Source organism: Chrysemys picta, chromosome 12, assembly GCF_011386835.1.
Source record: "Chrysemys picta bellii isolate R12L10 chromosome 12, ASM1138683v2, whole genome shotgun sequence".
Taxonomy (NCBI): Eukaryota; Metazoa; Chordata; order Testudines; family Emydidae; genus Chrysemys; species Chrysemys picta.
This window is the reverse complement of record NC_088802.1, coordinates 27,477,702-27,496,443: the sequence shown is the minus strand read 5'-3', so window position 1 is coordinate 27,496,443 and position 18,742 is coordinate 27,477,702. Positions and strand designations below refer to the sequence as shown.

At 50.2% G+C, this 18,742-nt stretch overlaps 2 protein-coding genes across 3 annotated transcripts in view; one reads left to right on the top strand and one right to left on the bottom strand.

Annotated features, from left to right (window-relative positions):
• The window catches only part of LOC101943197 (zinc finger protein 271-like), a 43,976-nt gene extending 39,486 nt beyond the window's left edge, over positions 1-4,490 (bottom strand). Inside the window, exons 1-3 of the mRNA XM_065562974.1 lie at positions 4,359-4,490; positions 1,985-2,067; positions 968-1,094 (exon numbers count right to left, since the gene is read on the bottom strand). Of these exons, the coding sequence (XP_065419046.1) occupies positions 968-1,094; positions 1,985-2,067; positions 4,359-4,392 (244 nt within the window). The 5' untranslated portion in view covers positions 4,393-4,490. The remainder of the gene's footprint in view (positions 1-967; positions 1,095-1,984; positions 2,068-4,358) is intronic.
• LOC135974449 (myb/SANT-like DNA-binding domain-containing protein 2) overlaps positions 4,394-18,742 on the top strand; it is a 103,585-nt gene continuing 89,236 nt past the window's right edge. The window contains exons 1-3 of one of the 2 annotated variants that reach the window (XM_065562608.1): positions 4,394-4,532; positions 9,093-10,194; positions 10,794-12,477. In XM_065562608.1, the coding sequence (XP_065418680.1) occupies positions 9,654-10,194; positions 10,794-11,005 (753 nt within the window). In that variant the 5' untranslated portion in view covers positions 4,394-4,532; positions 9,093-9,653 and the 3' untranslated portion in view covers positions 11,006-12,477. Of the gene's footprint in view, positions 4,533-9,092; positions 10,195-10,793; positions 12,478-18,742 lie in introns of those variants that run through there. The other variant, XM_065562607.1, reaches the window with a different exon arrangement.

The window sequence follows — 18,742 nt, the reverse complement described above, 5'->3', positions numbered from 1 at the left end:
TGTAACTTGCTTTAGAAAAAGTAGGATAAAATTGAGCAAGAAATGCTTCCCAGTGGTTATTAGGCGTGGAATTGCTATTTTCAACAGCCATTGCCATTTTTTTTTTTTTTTTAGTTTTATTTGTTTAAAAGGAAGACAGTGATATTGCACTGGCAAATTTTCCCATAGAAACAAAGAGTGGAACAAAAAAATAATAAAGGCACCTCAACTTTTCCTCATTTATGGAGGACAGTCTTATAATATGCATCCAGATATCCTCCAATCACACAAGCTGAAAATTGTTCCACTTTACTGCAGTTCTGTAACCATATGGGAACCAATCCTGTCTGTGTTCTGTGCACATCCAAAATTCCTGCTGAATGACCCACCCTGGGAACGAGTTACCAGTGACCTAGGGCTGGGGATCCAGGGAGGAGCCCAGAGCTGGGGCAGCAGGGGATGCAGGTGTGGGGGGAGAGCCCAGGGCTGGGGCAACAGGGGGGTGCAGTTGGGGGGGGAGCTCAGGGCTGGGGTGGCAGGGGGTGAGCTCAGAGCTGGGGTGGCAGGGGTGTGGGGGGGGGAGCTCAGGACTGGGGCAGCAGGGGGTGCGGGTGGGGGGGGGGGGAAGAGCCCAGGGCAGGGGCAGCAGAGAGGTGCGGGGGGGAGCCCAGGGCTGGGGGGAGCCAAACATTGTTTTGCTTGGGGCGGCAAAAAAACTAGAGCCGGCCCTGATCAGGAGCTGTTACAGTTTGAACTAAGCCTCTTTATCTGGGGCTATGGCAGATTGATATCCTCTGTGGGATGGGCATTGAAGAGGAGCTGTAGCACATCTTTACCAGTGGGTTACACTAACACACCAATGAGTAGGCCATAAAGTATCCTAACAGCACCCACCATGGGCAGATCCCCAGCAAGTCTGTATCTTTCTTACCCCTTGGCAACACTTGTCTAATCTGACTAGTCATGATCTGAGGAAACGGCTCCTTACCCAGTGAGATCAGTGTCTCATAATTGTCCTGCATGACGTCCCTGTAGAGGGCTTTCTGACCAGGGTCCAGAAGAGCCCATTCCTCCTTGGAGAAATACACAGCCACCTCTCTGAAGGTCACAAGTTCCTGAAACAACAACTACTAGTACTCTGCTCCAATGAAAACCCCACCAGGTCAGTCACAGGCCCCAGATTGTTCCCTTTGCCCCAGTCTCCAATATGCTGTGTCCTTAAACAACATTTGCAATTGTTCTTCCAAACTGGTTTCTTATTCCTAGTGGTGCCACTTATCACAGATGGCATTATGCCCTTCAAAGACCTGCTGCTCTCCCCTACTTTACAGGAATCAGGCCATGAAACTGTCACTATGGGAATATTGCTCTTTGCTTCCCATCCTCTCACCTCCCTGCTAGAGCTGCTCAGAAAATGGCACTTCCATCCTGTGGGAGATCCCGATAATTAAAACATTTATTTTCACTGGGGTGAACTTTGAAATAGCCAAAGGTTGGGAGCAAAGAAAAGTTTAGAAAAAAAATGTATTTGGAAATGTTGAAATGAAATGTCTTCCTGTTGATTATCCCAACATAAAATGTAAAAAAAAAAAATTTTAAAATCAGCATTTCCTCACAGAGAACTTCATTTTTAACTGAACTACATATTTGATGGGAAAATCCAACCAGCTCTTCTGCTTCCCCTTGTCAGCTACAGCGCCCACATTTAGATCTCCACACAGCTGAGAGGGTCAGCCAGAAATTCACCCACGGCTGGAAGCCATCACAGCGGCCCCTGCCCTGCACAGAGAAGCAAGATGCTGCTTCTTGGGCAGTAGCTCCTGGGCACTTTAGAGGGTTAGCTCCTGTCCCACAGATGGGGAATTTTCCATCCCAGCCCAATGCACCTATTCTTAAAACCAACCCCATATTAACTGGGCCTAGTAGCTTTTAACCCAGTCACACCTCTGTATTTAGTGTGTCTCCTCCCCCTGATCTATCAGAGGAATCCCTGAAAATCTCCTACCTGTTCCAGCTCCACTGCAGCCATTTCCCTTCCCCTGGCAGAATTAAGTGATGTGGAGCACAACACGGATGTTATTCTGCAGCCTGTCAGGGTGACAAGGGCAATTGGGGAGGTTTCAGAAAGGGCTTTGGTTCTTTTCACACTCCGCTTCCCCCAGTCTCTCTCCCTGCATATGCTTTAAGTTCTGCCAGGTTGAGAAAACAGTTGGTCACTTTATTTCAGCAGACAAGTTCTAAACCATCCACCTCAGGGGTTATTGAAGTAGTTTAAAAAGGAACTAGATAAATTCATGGAGGCTAGGTCCATCAATGGCTATTAGCCAGGATGGGCAGGGATGGTGTCCCTAGCCTCTGTTTGCCAGAAGCTGGGAATGGGTGACAGGGAATGGATCACTTGAAGATAGCCTGGGGGGAGGGATAGCTCAGTGGTTTGAGCGTTGGCCTGCTAAACCCAGGGTTGTGAGTTCAATCCTTGAGGGGGCCATTTGGGGATTTAGTTGGGGATTGATCCTGCTTTGAGCAGGGGGTTGGACTAGATGATCTCCTGAGGTCCCTTCCAACCCTAATAATCTAAGATAGCCATTCAATAATCTAAGATCTAACATAGCCATTCAAAGCCAGGGGAGCAGAGCGGAGCAGGTTGGGGCCGGGTCACTCCATTTCCCGCTGCCCCGTAAGTGCGGGGTCGGGTGGCAGGAAGTGTAGCAACCTGGCCCCAACCTGCTCTGCCGGCTTGTGCTGGGGGGCAGTTTCCCCTCTGCCCCCCAAGCCTGGGGAGAAGATGGAGCGGTGGGGAAGGGGCATGGGATGGGGAAGAGAAGGGGATAGGGGAAGCGGGGGCCCAGCATGCAGATCCCCTTGGCAGAAGCTGGGGCTCCCCTGTTAAGCAGGCCCATCAAACCCTCACCCTGACAAGCCCCACCTCTCCTGCATCTGTACCACCCTGATGAGCCCCCCTAGACACCCTCTCCACTGAGCCCAAACCTCCTACACCTGGACCCCCACCCAAATGAACCCCACCTCTCCTGCACTCAGACACCCCTCTGCTGAGCTCCAACCACTTTCACTTGGTCCCCCCTGGAGACTCCCATTGCCCCTGCACCTGGAACCTCCCTGTGCATCCAGATACCCCACTGAGCTGCCTGCACCCAGACTGCCCCACACTGAACCCTCTTACCCCCATCTGGATCCCCCCACACTAAGTCCCTCTGCCCTTGGATCCTGCTGCCAGGCTGAGCCTCCCTGCTCACATCTGGTGTGCCTGGCACAAAAGGGGCAGGGCCACAGGGTGTTTCTGTGGCAGGCCTGGCCCTTGTGCTGTGTCAGGTTCAGCCTCACTGCCAAGTCCCTGTCCCTGGGGGGCTGGGGAGGCTGTAGGGTATTCTCCCACCTCCATGCAGTCAGTGGCCTGTGCTCCCCACTGCCATGGTGGAGTTTCCACACTTATTGATTGTAAAAAAAATAATTGCAAAATTTTAAAATATTATGCACAGAATTTGATGCAGAATTCTATCAGGAATATGGGGCACTGTACAGCTGTGATGGTGGGACTGTGAAGGGGGTGCTGGACAGTAGGGGATCTGTGGGTGGGTGAGCTGGGCACGGGGTATTGTGTGCAGGGTGCTGTGCAGTTGTGGGAGGGGGTCTCTGGGCAGGGGGTGCTGAGCATAGAGATCTGTGGGGGAGTTCTCTGGGCGAGGGGGCAATGGGCATAGAGATCTGTGGGGAGGTCTCCGGACGAGGGGACACTGGGCATAGAGATCTGTGGGGGAGGTCTCTGGGCAAGGGGGCGCTGGACATAAGGGGAGGGCATTGGGCAGTGTGGAAGGGGCACACTGGCAGTAAAGGGTTGGGCAGGCCAGCGTGCATCTAGCAGTTGTGGGTTTGTAAACAGTGCCCTTGTGCTGGGCTGAATGGGGCCACTCCCGCTGCACTGCGCCTCATTGCCCCCAACCGGCCCCTCCCTCTGTGGATCGTCCTCCATCACATGCCCTATTTCCCCAATGGGGGCCCACAAATATGTTTAGTGCTGGGCCCACAAAAAGTTAATCGGGCCCTGGGAGCCGGGAATCTCCCTCCCCACTGATTGCTCCTGCTGCCCCTTCAAGTCTCTATCCCTGTCTCCCTCCCGCCCCCTCCTCTCGGGCTGGGAGACTCGGTCCCTGGCCGGGCCCGAGGCGTTCGCTCTCCCAGAGCTGGCTCGGCTCCTGCAGGCGCTCAGGGGGGCAGAGCGAGGGGCGGGGGTGAGGGAGGGCAGCAGCTCTGGAACTCGCAGACCCCGCCCACGGGAGCAGAGCTGGGGCGAGGAGGGGCCGTTGGTGCAGAGTCACTTCCCTGCCCGGCCCCAGCCCGTTCCCCCGGGTCTGTCCCCTCACCTGCAGGCTCCGGCTCAGGGGCTGGTGTCGGCATAGCTCGGGGCTGCCCCAGGGGCCTCCCCAACTGGGCACAGAGGGGGTCTGGGCAGCAGCTGAGCTGATCAGTCCAGGCTTCCTTCCGGGTCGCAACGGAGGCACTCAGCAGCAGCGTCTGACTCAGGAAGCTCAACTCCGGTATGCTGAGTAGACAGAGTGAGCCACATTCCCCTTTCCTTAGCAACAGTCCATGTAACTAAGCAGGCAGGGCTGCAAGGAACAAGGATTTATTCCACATATGGTGAGAGACCGTGTTCCAAGCTCATCCTTGACTGTTCCTCCCCATGCAGCAATATCGGGTAGCCCCCCGCAAGCTAACATCCTCCCACCTCAGCGTCTGTAGACCATCAGCAGTATATACCTTGCTGGAACCTGCTCCTCTTTCTCTGCTCCCACTCATCGTACAACATTTTTTACACTTTACAAACTCATTTATATTTAATTAGCTAATTTGGAAGCCAACAAAACATCCATCCACCCATAGGGCAGATGGGTTCCAGTCCTTAGCCTAGCTGGAGTTGCTTCTGATGGTACACAATCTACTCCAACACTTTTAGGCTTTGTCTAGATGAGGGTTTTGAAGGTGTTAGCTAACACGTGTTAACAGAGTAATGCAGACAAGGCAGTGTGCTTCACTAATCGCTGACAACCAGCCTTGTGTGGGTTGCTCCATAAGAGAAGGGTGAGCAAGTTAAAATGAGGTGCCAAAGGGACATTTGTCCCCTGGATATTCACCCCAGCTGGTGGGGAAACTGAGGCAAAGGACTACTGCCCAAGGCACTGCAGGGGTGGCTGTTATATTTATTAATTCATATAAATATATGGTTGATTTATTGTTGTGTATTCCCAAATTAACACTGTGTTCTGTTTCCCCTTAATATTGTTTTCTTTGTTTTATACATAGATTCAGTGCTTGCCAAAGCAAAGCTAAGGGTGCCCAGGGAGATATTTTGTTTTCTCAAGTTTCTGGGTGAGGGCTTGAGTCATTGTGTTGGTTATTTTTAAGAGGAAACGCTATATATTTGAATCCAGCTTATATCACGAGGCAGAAGGGTTACATTTTGTGCCTTAAAAGCACACTGCCTTGTCTACACTAGCACCTTCCAAATCTTCAGGCCTGTCTACGCTGCAGCAGGAGGCATGATTTGAAGCTTGTGCAGACCTGCTCTAGTTTTAATCAGGTTAACTTGCTAAAGATTGCAATGAGGACATGGCAGCGGGGGCTACATTAGCGGATATATACCTGGGGCAGCTTGTGCGGAACCCCACACCGCTGTATCCATGCTACACCATTTTTAGTGAGGTTGCTAGGTACTTATACCGCCTCCAGTACTGCAGTAGCTGAGCAGCTCACAATCTTTAATACATGTGTCTTCATAAGGTTGTGAGGTAGGGAAGTACTATTATCCTTGTGTTACAAATTGGGAGCTGAAACACTGGGAAATTAATGCCCAGATCCTCAATGGCATTTAGGTATCAAACTCCTACTGAAATCTGCAGAAGGCCAATGATTTCAATGTGAGTTAGACACCTATATACCTTTGAAGACCTGGGCCAAAGTGATTTATCCAAGTTTGCACAGGCAGCCCGTGGTGGAGCAGGTGGAGGGTCCTAAGCTAGTGCTCTAATCACTGGACCCTCCTTCCTTTCTCATTCTCAGCAGCTATTCTGCCAATACTTAGGCACCTTCTGATCTTTGAGCACCTGCATAGTGCCTGCTATTTAAAGTGTATAAGATCAAGGTCTTCAGTACCCACATGATGTTAGCTGGAGTACAAGGCAGTTCAGTGACTTAGTTTTGTGGCTTCATATACAGCAAGTTAGGGAACTGATGTTCTCAAACCTCTTTCCCATGAGATGGGCAGTGATGGCATCCAGATGCTTTTGCAGCCTAGATGAGAATCAGCAGAAAGAGGAATCACGTGGGTGTTGGGCTTTGATGACCAAGTTCTAGGGGACAAATGCAAGAAGCCTGGGAAACAAGCAGGGAGAACTGGAAGTCCTGGCACAGTCAAGGATGATGTGATTGGAATGACAAAGACTTGGTGGGATAACTCACATTACTGGAGTACTGTCATGGATGCATATAAACTGTTCAGGAAGGACAGGCAGGGCAGAAAAGGTGGGGGAGTTGCATTGTATGTAAGAGAGCAGTATGGCTGCTCAGAACTCCAGTATGAAACTGCAGAAAAACCTGAGTGTCTCTGGATTAAGTTTAGAAGTGTGAGCAACAAGGGTAGTGTCGTGGTGGGAGTCTGCTATAAACCACCAGACCAGGGGGATGAGGTGGACGAGGCTTTCTTCCGGTAACTAACAGAAGTTACTAGATCACAGGCCCTGGTTCTCATGGGGGACTTCAATCACCCCAATATCTGCTGGGAGAGCAATACAGTGGTGCACAGACAATCCAGGAAGTTTTTGGAAAGTAGGGGACAATTTCCTGGTGCAAGTGCTGGAGGAACCAACTAGGGGCAGAGCTCTTCTTGACCTGCTGCTCACAAACAGGGAAGAATTAGTAGGGGAAGCAAAAGTGGATGGAACCTGGGAGCCTGTGACCATGAGATGGTCGAGTTCAGGATCCTGACACAAGGAAGAAAGGAGAGCAGCAGAATACGGACCCTGGACTTCAGAAAAGCAGACTTTGACTCCTTCAGGGAACTGATGGGCAGGATCCCATGGGAGAATAACATGAGGGGGAAAGGAGTCCAGGAGAGCTAGCTGTATTTTAAAGAATCCTTACTGAGGTTGCAGGAACAAACCATCCTGATGTGTAGAAAGAATAGTAAATATGGCAGGCTACCGGCTTGGCTTAACAGTGAAATCCTTGCTGATCTTAAACACAAAAATGAAGCTTATAAGAAGTGGAAGATTGGACAAATGACCAGGAAGGAGTATAAATATTGCTCAGGCATGCAGGAGTGAGATCAGGAAGGCCAGATCACACTTGGAGTTGCAGTTAGCAAGAGATGTTAAGAGTAACAAGAAGGGTTTCTTCAGGTATGTTAGCAACAAGAAAAAAGTCAAGGAAAGTGTGGGCCCCTTACTGAATGAGGGAGGCAACCTAGTGACAGAGGATGTGGAAAAAGCTAATGTACTCAATGCTTTTTTTGCCTCTGTCTTCACAAACAAGGTCAGCTCCCAGACTACTGCACTGGGCAGCACAGCATAGGGAGGAGGTGACCAGCTGTCTGTGGAGAAAGAAGTGGTTCAGGACTATTTAGGAAAACTGGACGAGCACAAGTCCATGGGGTCGGATGTGATTGCAGAGCCGTTGGCCATTATCTTTGAAAACTCATGGCGATCGGGGGAGGTCCCGGATGATTGGAAAAAGGCTAATGTAGTACCCATCTTTAAAAAAGGGAAGAAGGAGGATCCAGGGAACTACAGGCCAGTGAGCCTCACCTCAGTCCCTGGAAAAATCATGGAGCAGGTCCTCAAGGAATCAATTCTGAAGCACTTTGAGGAGAGGAAAGTGCTCAGGAACAGTCAGCATGGATTCACCAAGGGGAAGTCGTGCCTGAGTAACCTAATTGCCTTCTATGATGATATAATTGGCTTTGTGGATGAGGGGAAAGCAGTGGACGTGTTATTCCTTGACCTTAGCAAAGCTTTTGATATGGTATCCCACAGTATTCTTGCCAGCAAGTTAAAGAAGTATGGGCTGGATGAATGGACTATAAGGTGGATAGAAAGCTGGCTAGATCATTGGGCTCAACGGGTAGTGATCAATGGCTCCATGTCTAGTTGGCAGCCGGCATCAAGCAGAGTGCCCCAAGGGTTGATCCTGGGGCCGGTTTTGTTCAATATCTTCATTAATGATCTGGAGGATGGCGTGGACTGCACTCTCAGCAAGTTTGAAGATGACACTAAACTGGGAGGAGTGGTAGAGACACTGGAGGGTAGGGATAGGATACAGAGGGACCTAGACAAATTAGAGGATTGGGCCAAAAGAAATCTGATGAGGTTTAACAAGGACAAGTGCAGAGTCCTGCACTTAGGACAGAAGAATCCCATGCACTGCTACAAACTACGGACTGAATGGCTAGGCAGCAGTTCTGCAGAAAAGGACCTAGGAGTTACAGTGTATTAAAAGCTGGATATGAGTCAACAGTGTGCCTTTGTTGCCAAGAAGACTAACGGCATTTTGGGCTGTATAAATAGGGGCATTGCCAGCAGATCGAGGGACGTGATCATTCCCCTCTATTCGACATTGGTGAGGCCTCATTTGGAGTACTGTGTCCAGTTTTGGGCCCCACACTACAAGAAGGATGTGGAAAAATTGGAAAGAGTCCAGCGGAGGGCAACAAAAATTATTAGGGGGCTGGAGCACATGACTTATGAGGCAAGGCTGAGGGAACTGGGATTATTTAGTCTGCAGAAGAGAAGAATGAGGGGGGATTTGATAGCTGCTTTCAACTATCTGAAAGGGGGTTCCAAAGAGGATGGATCTAGACTGTTCTCAGTGGTAGCAGATGACAGAACAAGGAGTAATGGTCTCAAGTTGCAGTGGGGGAGGTTTAGGTTGTATATTAGGAAAAACCTTTTCACTAGGAGGGTGGTGAAGCACTGGAATGGGTTACCTAGGGAGGTGGTGGAATCTCCATCCTTAGAGGTTTTTAAGGTCAGGCTGGACAAAAGCTCTGGCTGGGATGATTTAGTTGGGGATTGGTCCTGATATTCTATGATTCTATTACTCAGATTTGGCTTCCAACCAGATTTCAAGTCTCACCAGCCATACACCTTGGTAAGAAGGTATTAACCTCCAACTGAAATTTCAGAACTGCTTTCCCTGCAGCGTCCACTAGAGGATGATGATGAATTGCAAAGTTTGTAGATCCAAATTCCATCACAGGCAACATGGTTGAGAACTCTAAGGCCTGGTCTACACTACGGGTTTAGGTCGACTTTAGCAGCGTTAAACCGAATTAAGCCTGGACACGTCCACACAACGAAGCCCTTTCTTTCGACTTAAAGGGTCCTTTAAACCGGTTTCTTTACACCACCTCTGACGAGGGGATTAGCGATAAAACCGGTCTTTGCGGGTCGGAATTGGGGTAGTGTGGACGGAATTCGACGTTATTGGCCTCCGGGAGCTATCCCACAGTGCTTCATTGTGACTGCTCTGGACAGCACTCTCAACTCAGATGCACTGACGAGGTAGACAGGAAAAGACCCGCGAAGGTTTGAATTTCATTTCCTGTTTGCCCAGCGTGGAGAGCACAGGTGACCCCGCAGAGCTCATCAGCACAGGTAACCGTGATGGAGTCCTCCCAGGATCGCAAAAGAGCTCCAGCATGGACCGAACGGGAGGTACGAGATCTGCTCGCCATATGGGGAGATGAAGCAGTGATAGCTGAACTCCGTAGCAGTAAAAGAAATGGAAAAGTATTAGAAAAGATCTCCAAGGCCATGAAGGACCGAGGCCATAATAAGGACACACAGCAGTGCCGCGTGAAAATTAAGGAGCTACGGCAAGCTTACCACAAAGCCAGAGAAGCAAACGGAAGGTCCGGGGCAGAGCCGCAAACTTGCCGCTACTACGCGGAGCTGCATGCGATCCTAGGGGGTGCAGCCACCACTACCCCAACCGTGTGCTATGACTCTCTCACTGGAGAAACACACAGGGAAGACGGTTCGGGGAACGAGGAAGATGACGATGGAGGTACTGTAGGTAGCTCACAGCAGCAAGGAAGCGGAGAAACCGGTTTCCCCAACAGCCAGGATATGTTTGTGACCCTGGACCTGGAACCAGTAACCCCCGAACTCACCCAAGACCCTCAGGGCACACAGGAGACCTCTGGTGAGTGTAACTTTGTAAATATTTGTAAACATTACCAAAAAAAAGCAAGCGTGTTTAATGATTACTTTGCCCTGGCAATCGCGGCCAGTACATCTACTGGAAAAGTCTGTTAACGTGTATGGGGATGGAGCGGAAATCCTCCAGGGACATCTCCAGAAAGCTCTCCTAGTTGAAATGGGGTGATTTTATTAAGGGGACATTCAGAGGCGCCCATTCCTGCTCTTCTGACCAGAAATGTTCCCCGCTGTTAACCACGCGGTGGGGGGAGGGGTGAAGTGATCATCCCAGAGAATCGTGTGTGTGTGTGTGTGGGGGGGGGGGGTTACTTGTGTTTGTGCCGCATGTTAACCGGGAAACCGCAGCCCCCTCCTTTTACATTGAAACCCCATTTTAAATGGACAACCCAATTCATCCTTGATATGGGAAATGCGCTGCTGTTTGCAACCTTTCCCGCATGTTAAGAAGGTTAAAAAAGCCAAAACACTGTTGCCTACGATGGCTGCCTGCAAGCCGAAATATGCGACCTTGTAATGAAAGAGTGTACCCATTGTTCTCTAAAATGTGTCTTTTTTAACCACCTCTCCCTTCTCCTCCGCCAGCTGCAAATGTTTCTCCTTCGCAGAGGCTCGTGAACATTAGAAAGAGAAAACGTAGGACGAGGGACGAGATGTTCACGGAGCTGCAGATGTCCGCCCACGCTGATAGAGCACAGCAGAATGCGTGGAGGCAGTCAATGTCGGAGATGAGAAAAGCCCAATATGAACGAGAGGAGAGGTGGCGGGCTGAATCGCGGGATGAACAGAGCAAGTAGCGGGCTGAAGACGATAGGTGGCGTCAGCTTGCAGACAGACGGCAAGAGGCAATGCTCCGTCTGCTGGAGCATCAAACTGATATGCTCGAGCATATGGTTGAGTTGCAGGAAAGGCAGCAGGAGCAGAGACCGCCGCTACAGCCCCTGTGTAACCAACAGCCCTCCTCCCCAAGTTCCATAGCCTCCTCACCAAGACGCCCAAGAACACGGTGGGGGGGCCTCCGTCCACCCAGTCACTCCACCCCAGATGATCACCCAAGCATCAGAAGGCTGGCCTTCAATAAGACTTAAAGTTTTAAAATGCAGTGTGTCCTTTTCCATCCCTCCTCCCCCACCCATCCCAGGCTACCTTGGCAATTATCCCCCTACCTCTGTAAGGAACTAATAAAGAATGCATGAATGTTAAAAAAAATGACTTTATTGCCTCTGCAAGCGGGAGGGTGGGGTGGGGTGGTTGGTTTACAGGGAAGTAGAGTGAACCGGGTCGGGGGGGAGGGGGGGGTTTGGAGGGCTCATCAAGGAGAAACAAACAGAAGTTTCACACAGTAGCCTGGCCAGTCACAAAACTCGTTTTCAAAGCTTCTCTGATGCGCACCGCGCCCTGCTGTGCTCCTCTAACCGCCCTGGTGTCTGGCTGCGCGTAATCAGCGGCCAGGCGAGTTACCTCAACCTCCCACCCCGCCATAAAGGTCTCCCCCTTACTCTCACAGATATTGTGGAGCGCACAGCAAGCAGCAATAACAATGGGGATATTCTTTTCGCTGAGGTCTGAGCGAGTCAGTAAGCTGTGCCAGCGCGGTTTTAAACGTCCAAATGCACATTCCACCACCATTCGGCACTTTCTCAGCCTGTAGTTGAACAGGTCCTGACTCCTGTCCAGGCTGCCTGTGTATGGCTTCATGAGCCATGGCATTAAGGGGTAGGCTGGGTCCCCAAGGATCACGATAGGCATTTCAACATCCCCAATGGTCACTTTCTGGTCCGGGAAGAAAGTCCCTTCCTCCAGCTTTCGAAACAGAGCAGAGTTCCTGAAGACACGAGCATCATGTACCTTTCCCGGCCATCCCACGTTGATGTTGGTGAAACGTCCCTTGTGATCCACCAGGGCTTGCAGCAGCATTGAAAAGTACCCCTTGCGGTTTACGTAGTCGGTGGCTTGGTGCTCCGGTGACAAGATAGGGATATGGGTTCCGTCTATGGCCCCGCCACAGTTTGGGAATCCCATTTCAGCAAAACCATCCACTATTGACTGCACGTTGCCCAGAGTCACTACCCTTGCTATCACCAGGTCTTTCATTGCCCTGGCAAATTGGATCACAGCAGCCCCCACCGTAGATTTGCCCACTCCAAATTGATTCCCGACTGACCGGTAGCTGTCTGGCGTTGCAAGCTTCCACAGGGCTATCGCCACTCGCTTCTCAACTGTGAGGGCTGCTCTCATCTTGGTATCCTGGCGTTTAATGGCAGGGGAAAGCAAGTCACAAAGTTCCATGAAAGTGCCCTTACGCATGCGAAAGTTTCACAGCCACTGGGAATCGTCCCATACCTGCAGCACGATGCGGTCCCACCAGTCTGTGCTTGTTTCCCGGGCCCAGAATCGGCGTTCCACGGCATCAACCTGCCCCAGTGACACCATGATTTCCACATTGCTGGGGCCTGTGCCTTGTGAGAGGTCTATGTCCATGTCAATTTCCTCATCACTCTCGTCGCCGCGCTGCAATCGCCTCCTCGCCTGGTCCGGGTTTCGCCTTGGCATGTCCTGGCTCTGCATATACTCCAGGACAATGCGCGTGGTGTTCATAGTGCTCATAATTGCCGCGGTGATCTGAGCGGGCTCCATGATCCCAGTGCTAGCTATGGCGCCTGGTCAGAAAAAAGGCGCGAAAGTAGTATCTGATGGACCAGGAGAAGGAGGGAGGGCGGGAGGGAGGGAGGGCCGAGTGACGACATGGCGTACAGGTACAGGAACAGGGAATTAAAATCAAGAAAGGTGGCTGTGCATCAGGGAGAAACACAAACAACTGTCACACAGAATGGTCCCCCCAAAGATTAAACTGAAAACCCTGGGCTTAGCAGGCCATTGATTTCACGGAGGAAGGGGAAGCAAATGAATACAGAACAAATCTATTTTTTACATCTTAAGCTGGCAGCCGACGGTGCAGCATGAGTGATAGCCTCTCCAGTACGATGATGACGGATACCAATCATAAAATACCATCATCTGCCAAAAGGCAAGGGGCTGCTGCTGTGTAGCAATGCAGCCCCACGTCTGCCAGCCCCACGTCCGCCAGCACCCAGCATCGCCCTCGGCCTCTTCTGGGTGCTTAGCAGACAATACTGGGCAATTGGCAGAAAATAGTATATTACGACTGGTAGCCATCATCATCGAAACAGTAGCATGTCTGCCCAGGTGGCCATGATTGACAGCCACACCAATACGACGACGATGGGTACCAGTCATAATATACCATCGCCTACGGCTGCCAGCCCCACGACTATCTCTCATGCTACACCGTCTATCGCCAAAAGGCAGTTAGCAGCTGCTGCTGTGTAGCAATGCAGTCCCACGTCTGCCGGCACCCAGAGGACATATGGTGACGGTGAGCTCAGCTGAGCTGAGCGGGCTCCATGCTTGCCGTGGTATGTTGTCTGCACAGGTAACCCAGGTAAAAAGGCGCGAATCTATTGTCTGCGTTGCTGTGACGAGGGGGGAGGGGCCTGACGACATGTACCCAGAACCGCCCGCGACACTGTTTTGCATCATCCGGGCATTGGGATCTCAACCCAGAATTCAAAGAAAAGGCACGAACCGCTTCTCGGCTCTCTGAGCTGTGGCGCAAACGTAGTATCTGACGGACTAGGGGAAGGAGGGAGGGCGGGCCGAGTGACGACATGGCGTACAGGCACAGGGAATTAAAATCAAGAACGGTGGCTGTGCATCAGGGAGAAACACAAACAACTGTCACACAGAATGGTCCCCACCAAAGATTAAACTGAAAACCCTGGGCTTAGCAGGCCGTTGATTTGACGGAGGGACGGGGAAGCAAATGAATACAGAGCAAATCTATTTTTTACATCTTAAGACGACGGTGCAGCGTGACTGATAGCCCTCGGCATCTTTCTGGGTGCTTGGCAGCAAATACGGGGCGGCGTATGACGATGGTCTTCAGGCCTATTGCACAATCGGCTGCTCGGGGAAGACTCTGCTAACGTGCGATGACCCGACTTGTAATAGGACGGCTAATAGTCAGTGCACCGTCTACCGCCAAAAGGCAGTTAGCAGCTGCTGCTGTGTAGCAATGCAGTCCCACGTCTGCCGGCACCCAGAGGACATATGGTGACGGTGAGCTCAGCTGAGCGGGCTCCATGTTGTCTGCACAGGTAACCCAGGTAACCCAGGTAAAGAGGCGCGAATCTATTGTCTGCCGTTGCTGTGACGGGGGAGGGAGGGGCCTGACGACATGTACCCAGAACCGCCCGCGACACTGTTTTGCATCATCCGGGCATTGGGATCTCAACCCAGAATTCAAAGGGGCGGCGGAAACTGCGGGAACTGTGGGATAGCTGTGGGATAGCTACCCATAGTGCAATGCTCCGGAAGGCAACGCTAGCCTTGTACTGTGGACGCGGTCCGCCGACTAGAGCACCTAGAGCATTTTATTGTGTGGACACACACAATCGGCTGTATACAATCGATTTCAATAAAACCGGCTTCTATAAATTCGAACTAATTTCGTAGTGTAGACATACCCTAAGATGTATGCAGTGTTCTTGTAAATGTGTTGGTCCCATTTGGGAGACAAGGTCAGTGAGGTGATATCTTCTATTGGACCAACTTCTGGTTGTGAGAGAGACAAACTTTTGGGCTTCCGCAGAGCTCTTTTTCAGCTCTTGGAAATGTACTGAGAGTGTCACAAATACAAGGTGGAACTGATTGCTTAGCAACAGTAAACACAGATTCTCATATCTGTCATCTAAAAAGAATGGCTCAGATGTGGGAATCTCCCGCATATCCTCTGCAGTAAAGACCAGTGCAAAGAATTCATTTAGCTTCTCTGCAACAGCCTTGTCTTCCTTGAGTGCTCCGTTAGCATCTTGATCGTCCAGTGCCCCACTGATTGTATGTTAAGCTTCCCGCTGATGATGTACTTAAAAAACATTTGCTGTTAGTTTTTGTGTCTTTTGCTAGTTGTTCTTCACATTCTTTTTCATCCTGCCTAATTATATCTGACTTTCCAGAGTTTATGCTCCTTCTATTTTCCTCAGTAGGGGTTGGCTTTCCGTGGGTTCCAGGAGTAGCTGCTCTAAGAAGCAGTCATTAATATTGGGGGAGGGATAGCTCAGTGGTTTGAGCATTGGCCCGCTAAACAGAGGGTTGTGAGTTCAATTAGGGATCTGGGACAAAAATCTGTCTGGGGATTGGTCTTGCTTAGAGCAGGGGGTTGGACTAGATGATCTCCTGAGGTCCCTTCCAACCCTGATATTCTATGAATGGTGTCTAGAAATTTTATCTCTGCATCCCATCCTGAGGTGACAAGTTCCCAGTCAATATGGAAATAGTTGAAATCCCTCATTATTTTTGGTTTTCTTTTTTTCTAGCCTCTCTAATCTCCCAGAGCATTTCAGAACCACCATCACCATTCTGGTCAGGTGTTCAGTAGTATATTCCTATTGCCATGCTCTTATTATTCCAGTGTGGAATTTCTATCCATAGAGATTCTATCATACAGTCTGATTCATTTAAGATTGTTATTATATTTGACTCTATGCTTTCTTTCACATACAGTGCCACTGCTCCACCAGCTGAACCTACTCTGTCATTCCTATATATTTTGTACCCTAATATTGTACCATGCCCCATTGATTATTGTTCCACCAAGATTCTGTGATGCCTATTATATCAATATTCTCATTTAACATCAGGCACTCAAGTTCACCCATCTTAGTATTTAGACTTCTTGTATTTGCATACAAGAACTTATACAATTTGTCAGTATTTAATTGTCTGCCTTCACGTGATGTAATTGAATGGAACTCTTTTTCATTTGACTGTTTCTCTTCAGTTCCTACCTGTACTTTTTATCAACTTTTATCCACTCACTCCTCTTTACTAGGATATAGAGTATCCCCTTTCATAAATCATCCCCTAAGTGATTTATCTATGAACCATGTGCTCCTCCACATAGGGGCTGAGTTTTTCTTGTCCCCTGCTCTGCCATGGGGTCCCACCCCCACTCCACCCTCTCCCCCAAGATCCTCCCCCCACTCCGCCTCTTCCCGCCCCCGCTTACCCCCTCCCCGAGGCCCTTCCCCACCCACTGCTCGCTGGTCTCCGCCCTCCCCCCGCCGCCAAACAGCTGTTTGGCAGCGCCTCTGATCAGCTGTTTGGCAGCACCTCTGATCAGCTGTTTGGTGGCACCTCCAAACAGCTGATTGGGAACACCACCAAACAACTGTGGCTGGTGGGGGCTGAGCACCTGCTATTTTTTTTCCCATGGGTGCTCCAGCCCCTGAGCACCCACAGAATTAGCACCTATGTTCCTCCACACTGTCAGTTTTCCCCTGGGCCCATATTTTAAAAACTCCTCTATGATTTTTTCAGTTTTTGCATAGAATCATAGAAATGTAGAACAGGAAGGGACTTCAATAGGTCATCTAGTCCAGTCCCCTGAACTGAGGTAGCACTCCATATTATTTAAACCATCCCTGACAGGTTTCCATCTAACCTGTTCTTAAAAACCTCCAATGATGGAGATTTCACAACCTTTGTAGGTAATTTGTTCCCGTGCTTATCTGCCCTTACAGTTAGGAAGTTTTTCCTAACGTCTAACCTAAATCTCCCTTGCTTCAGTTTAAGCCTATTAATTCTTGTCCTGTCCTTACTGGATATGGAGAGCAATTTATCACCCTCCTCTTTAAAACAACCTTTGGTGAACTTGAAAACTATTAAAAAGCAACAGAGGGTCCTGTGGCACCTTTAAGACTAACAGAAGTATTGAGAGCATAAGCTTTCGTGGGTAAGAACCTCACTTCTTCAGATGCACGACTACCCCCCTGATACTTGAAAACTATTATATCACCCCTCAGTCTTCTTCATCCAGACTAAATACACTGAGTTTTTTCAATCTTTCCTCATAGGTCATGTTTCCTAGACCTTTAATCATTTTTGTGGCTCTCCTCTCGACCCTCTTCAATTTGTCCACATCTTTTCCAAAGTGTGGTGCCCAGAACTGGACACAGTATACCAGTTGAGGCCTTATTACTACTGAGTAGAAGTGGAAGAATTATTTTTGTGTGTCTCATTTACAATACTCCTGCTAATACATCCCAGAATGATGGGTTTTTTTGCAACAGTATTACATTGTTGACTCATATTTAGTTTGTGATAAACTGTAACCCGCAGATTCTTTTCTGCAGTAGTCCTTCCTAGGCAGTCATTTCCCATTTTGAATTTGTCCAATTGATTATTCCTTCCTAAGTGGAGTACTTTGCATTTGTGCTTATTGAATTTCATCCTATTTATTTCAGACCATTTATCCAGTTTGTCAATGTCATTTTGGATTCTAATCCTGTCCTCCAAAGCACTATTTACCTCTCCCAGCTTGATATCATCCACAAACTTTATAAGTGTACTCTCTATGCCATTATCCAAATCATTTATGAAGATATTGAACAAAACCAGAACCAATCCCAGCAGGACCCCACTCAATATGCCCTTTCAGCTTGACAGTGAACCATTGACAACTAATCTCTGAGTACAGTTTTCCAACTAGTTGTGCACCCGCCTTACAGTAGGTTCATCTAGGCTATATTTCCCTAGATTGTTTATGAGACAGTCATGTGAGACAGTATCAAAAGCTTTACTAAAGTTGAAATAAATCACATCTACAGCTTTCCTCTAGTCACAAGGCTTGTTCAGTACCAGGTTTACCATGACGCTGGGCCCACAATCAGAAGGGGCCCTGGCCAGCCCTCACCCCTGGCCGGCTGCTCTCACCCCTGCTCTGCCCCAGCCCCGCCTCTTCCTACCCCTTCCCCTGAGGACTGCAGCAGGAGTCAGGCCTGCCCTGCATGCACTGGGCAGCGGTAAGTGCAGCGACCCGGCCCCAATCTGCTCCGCCGGTGAGTGCTGGGGGGAGGTTCCCCCTATACCCCAGTCCCAAGGCTGGGAGCCAGGGGAGCAGAGTGGAGCAGGCTGGGGCCAGGTCACTCCATTTCCCGCTGCCCCATGAGTGTGGGGTCAGGCCCGCCCTGCAATCACCGGGCGGCAGGAAGTGGAGCAACTTGGCCCCAACCAGCTCCACCGGCTCGTGCTGGTGGACAGTTTCCCCTCTGCCCGTCAAGCCTGGGGAGATGATGGAGTGGTGGGGAAGGGGATGGGATGGGGACGAGAAGGGGATGGGGGAAGTGGCAGGGGGAAAGGAAGGGGGTGGGGTGGGGAGGAAATGGAACAGTGGGGAAGGGGCATGGGAGGGGGAAGAGAAGGGGATAGGGGAAGCGGAGGTGGGAGGAAGAGGAAGTGGGGATGATGGGGAGGAGATGGGGCAGTTGGGAAAGGGCATGGGACGGGGAAGAGAAGGGGGCAGGGGGAAAGAGGCAGTGGGGAATGAAGGGGGTGGGATGGGAAGGAGATGGAGCAGTGGGGAAGGGGCATGGGATTGGGAAGAGAAGGGGATAGGGGAAGCGGGGGCCCAGCATGCGGATCCCCTTGGCAGAAGCTGGGGCTCCCCTGTTAAG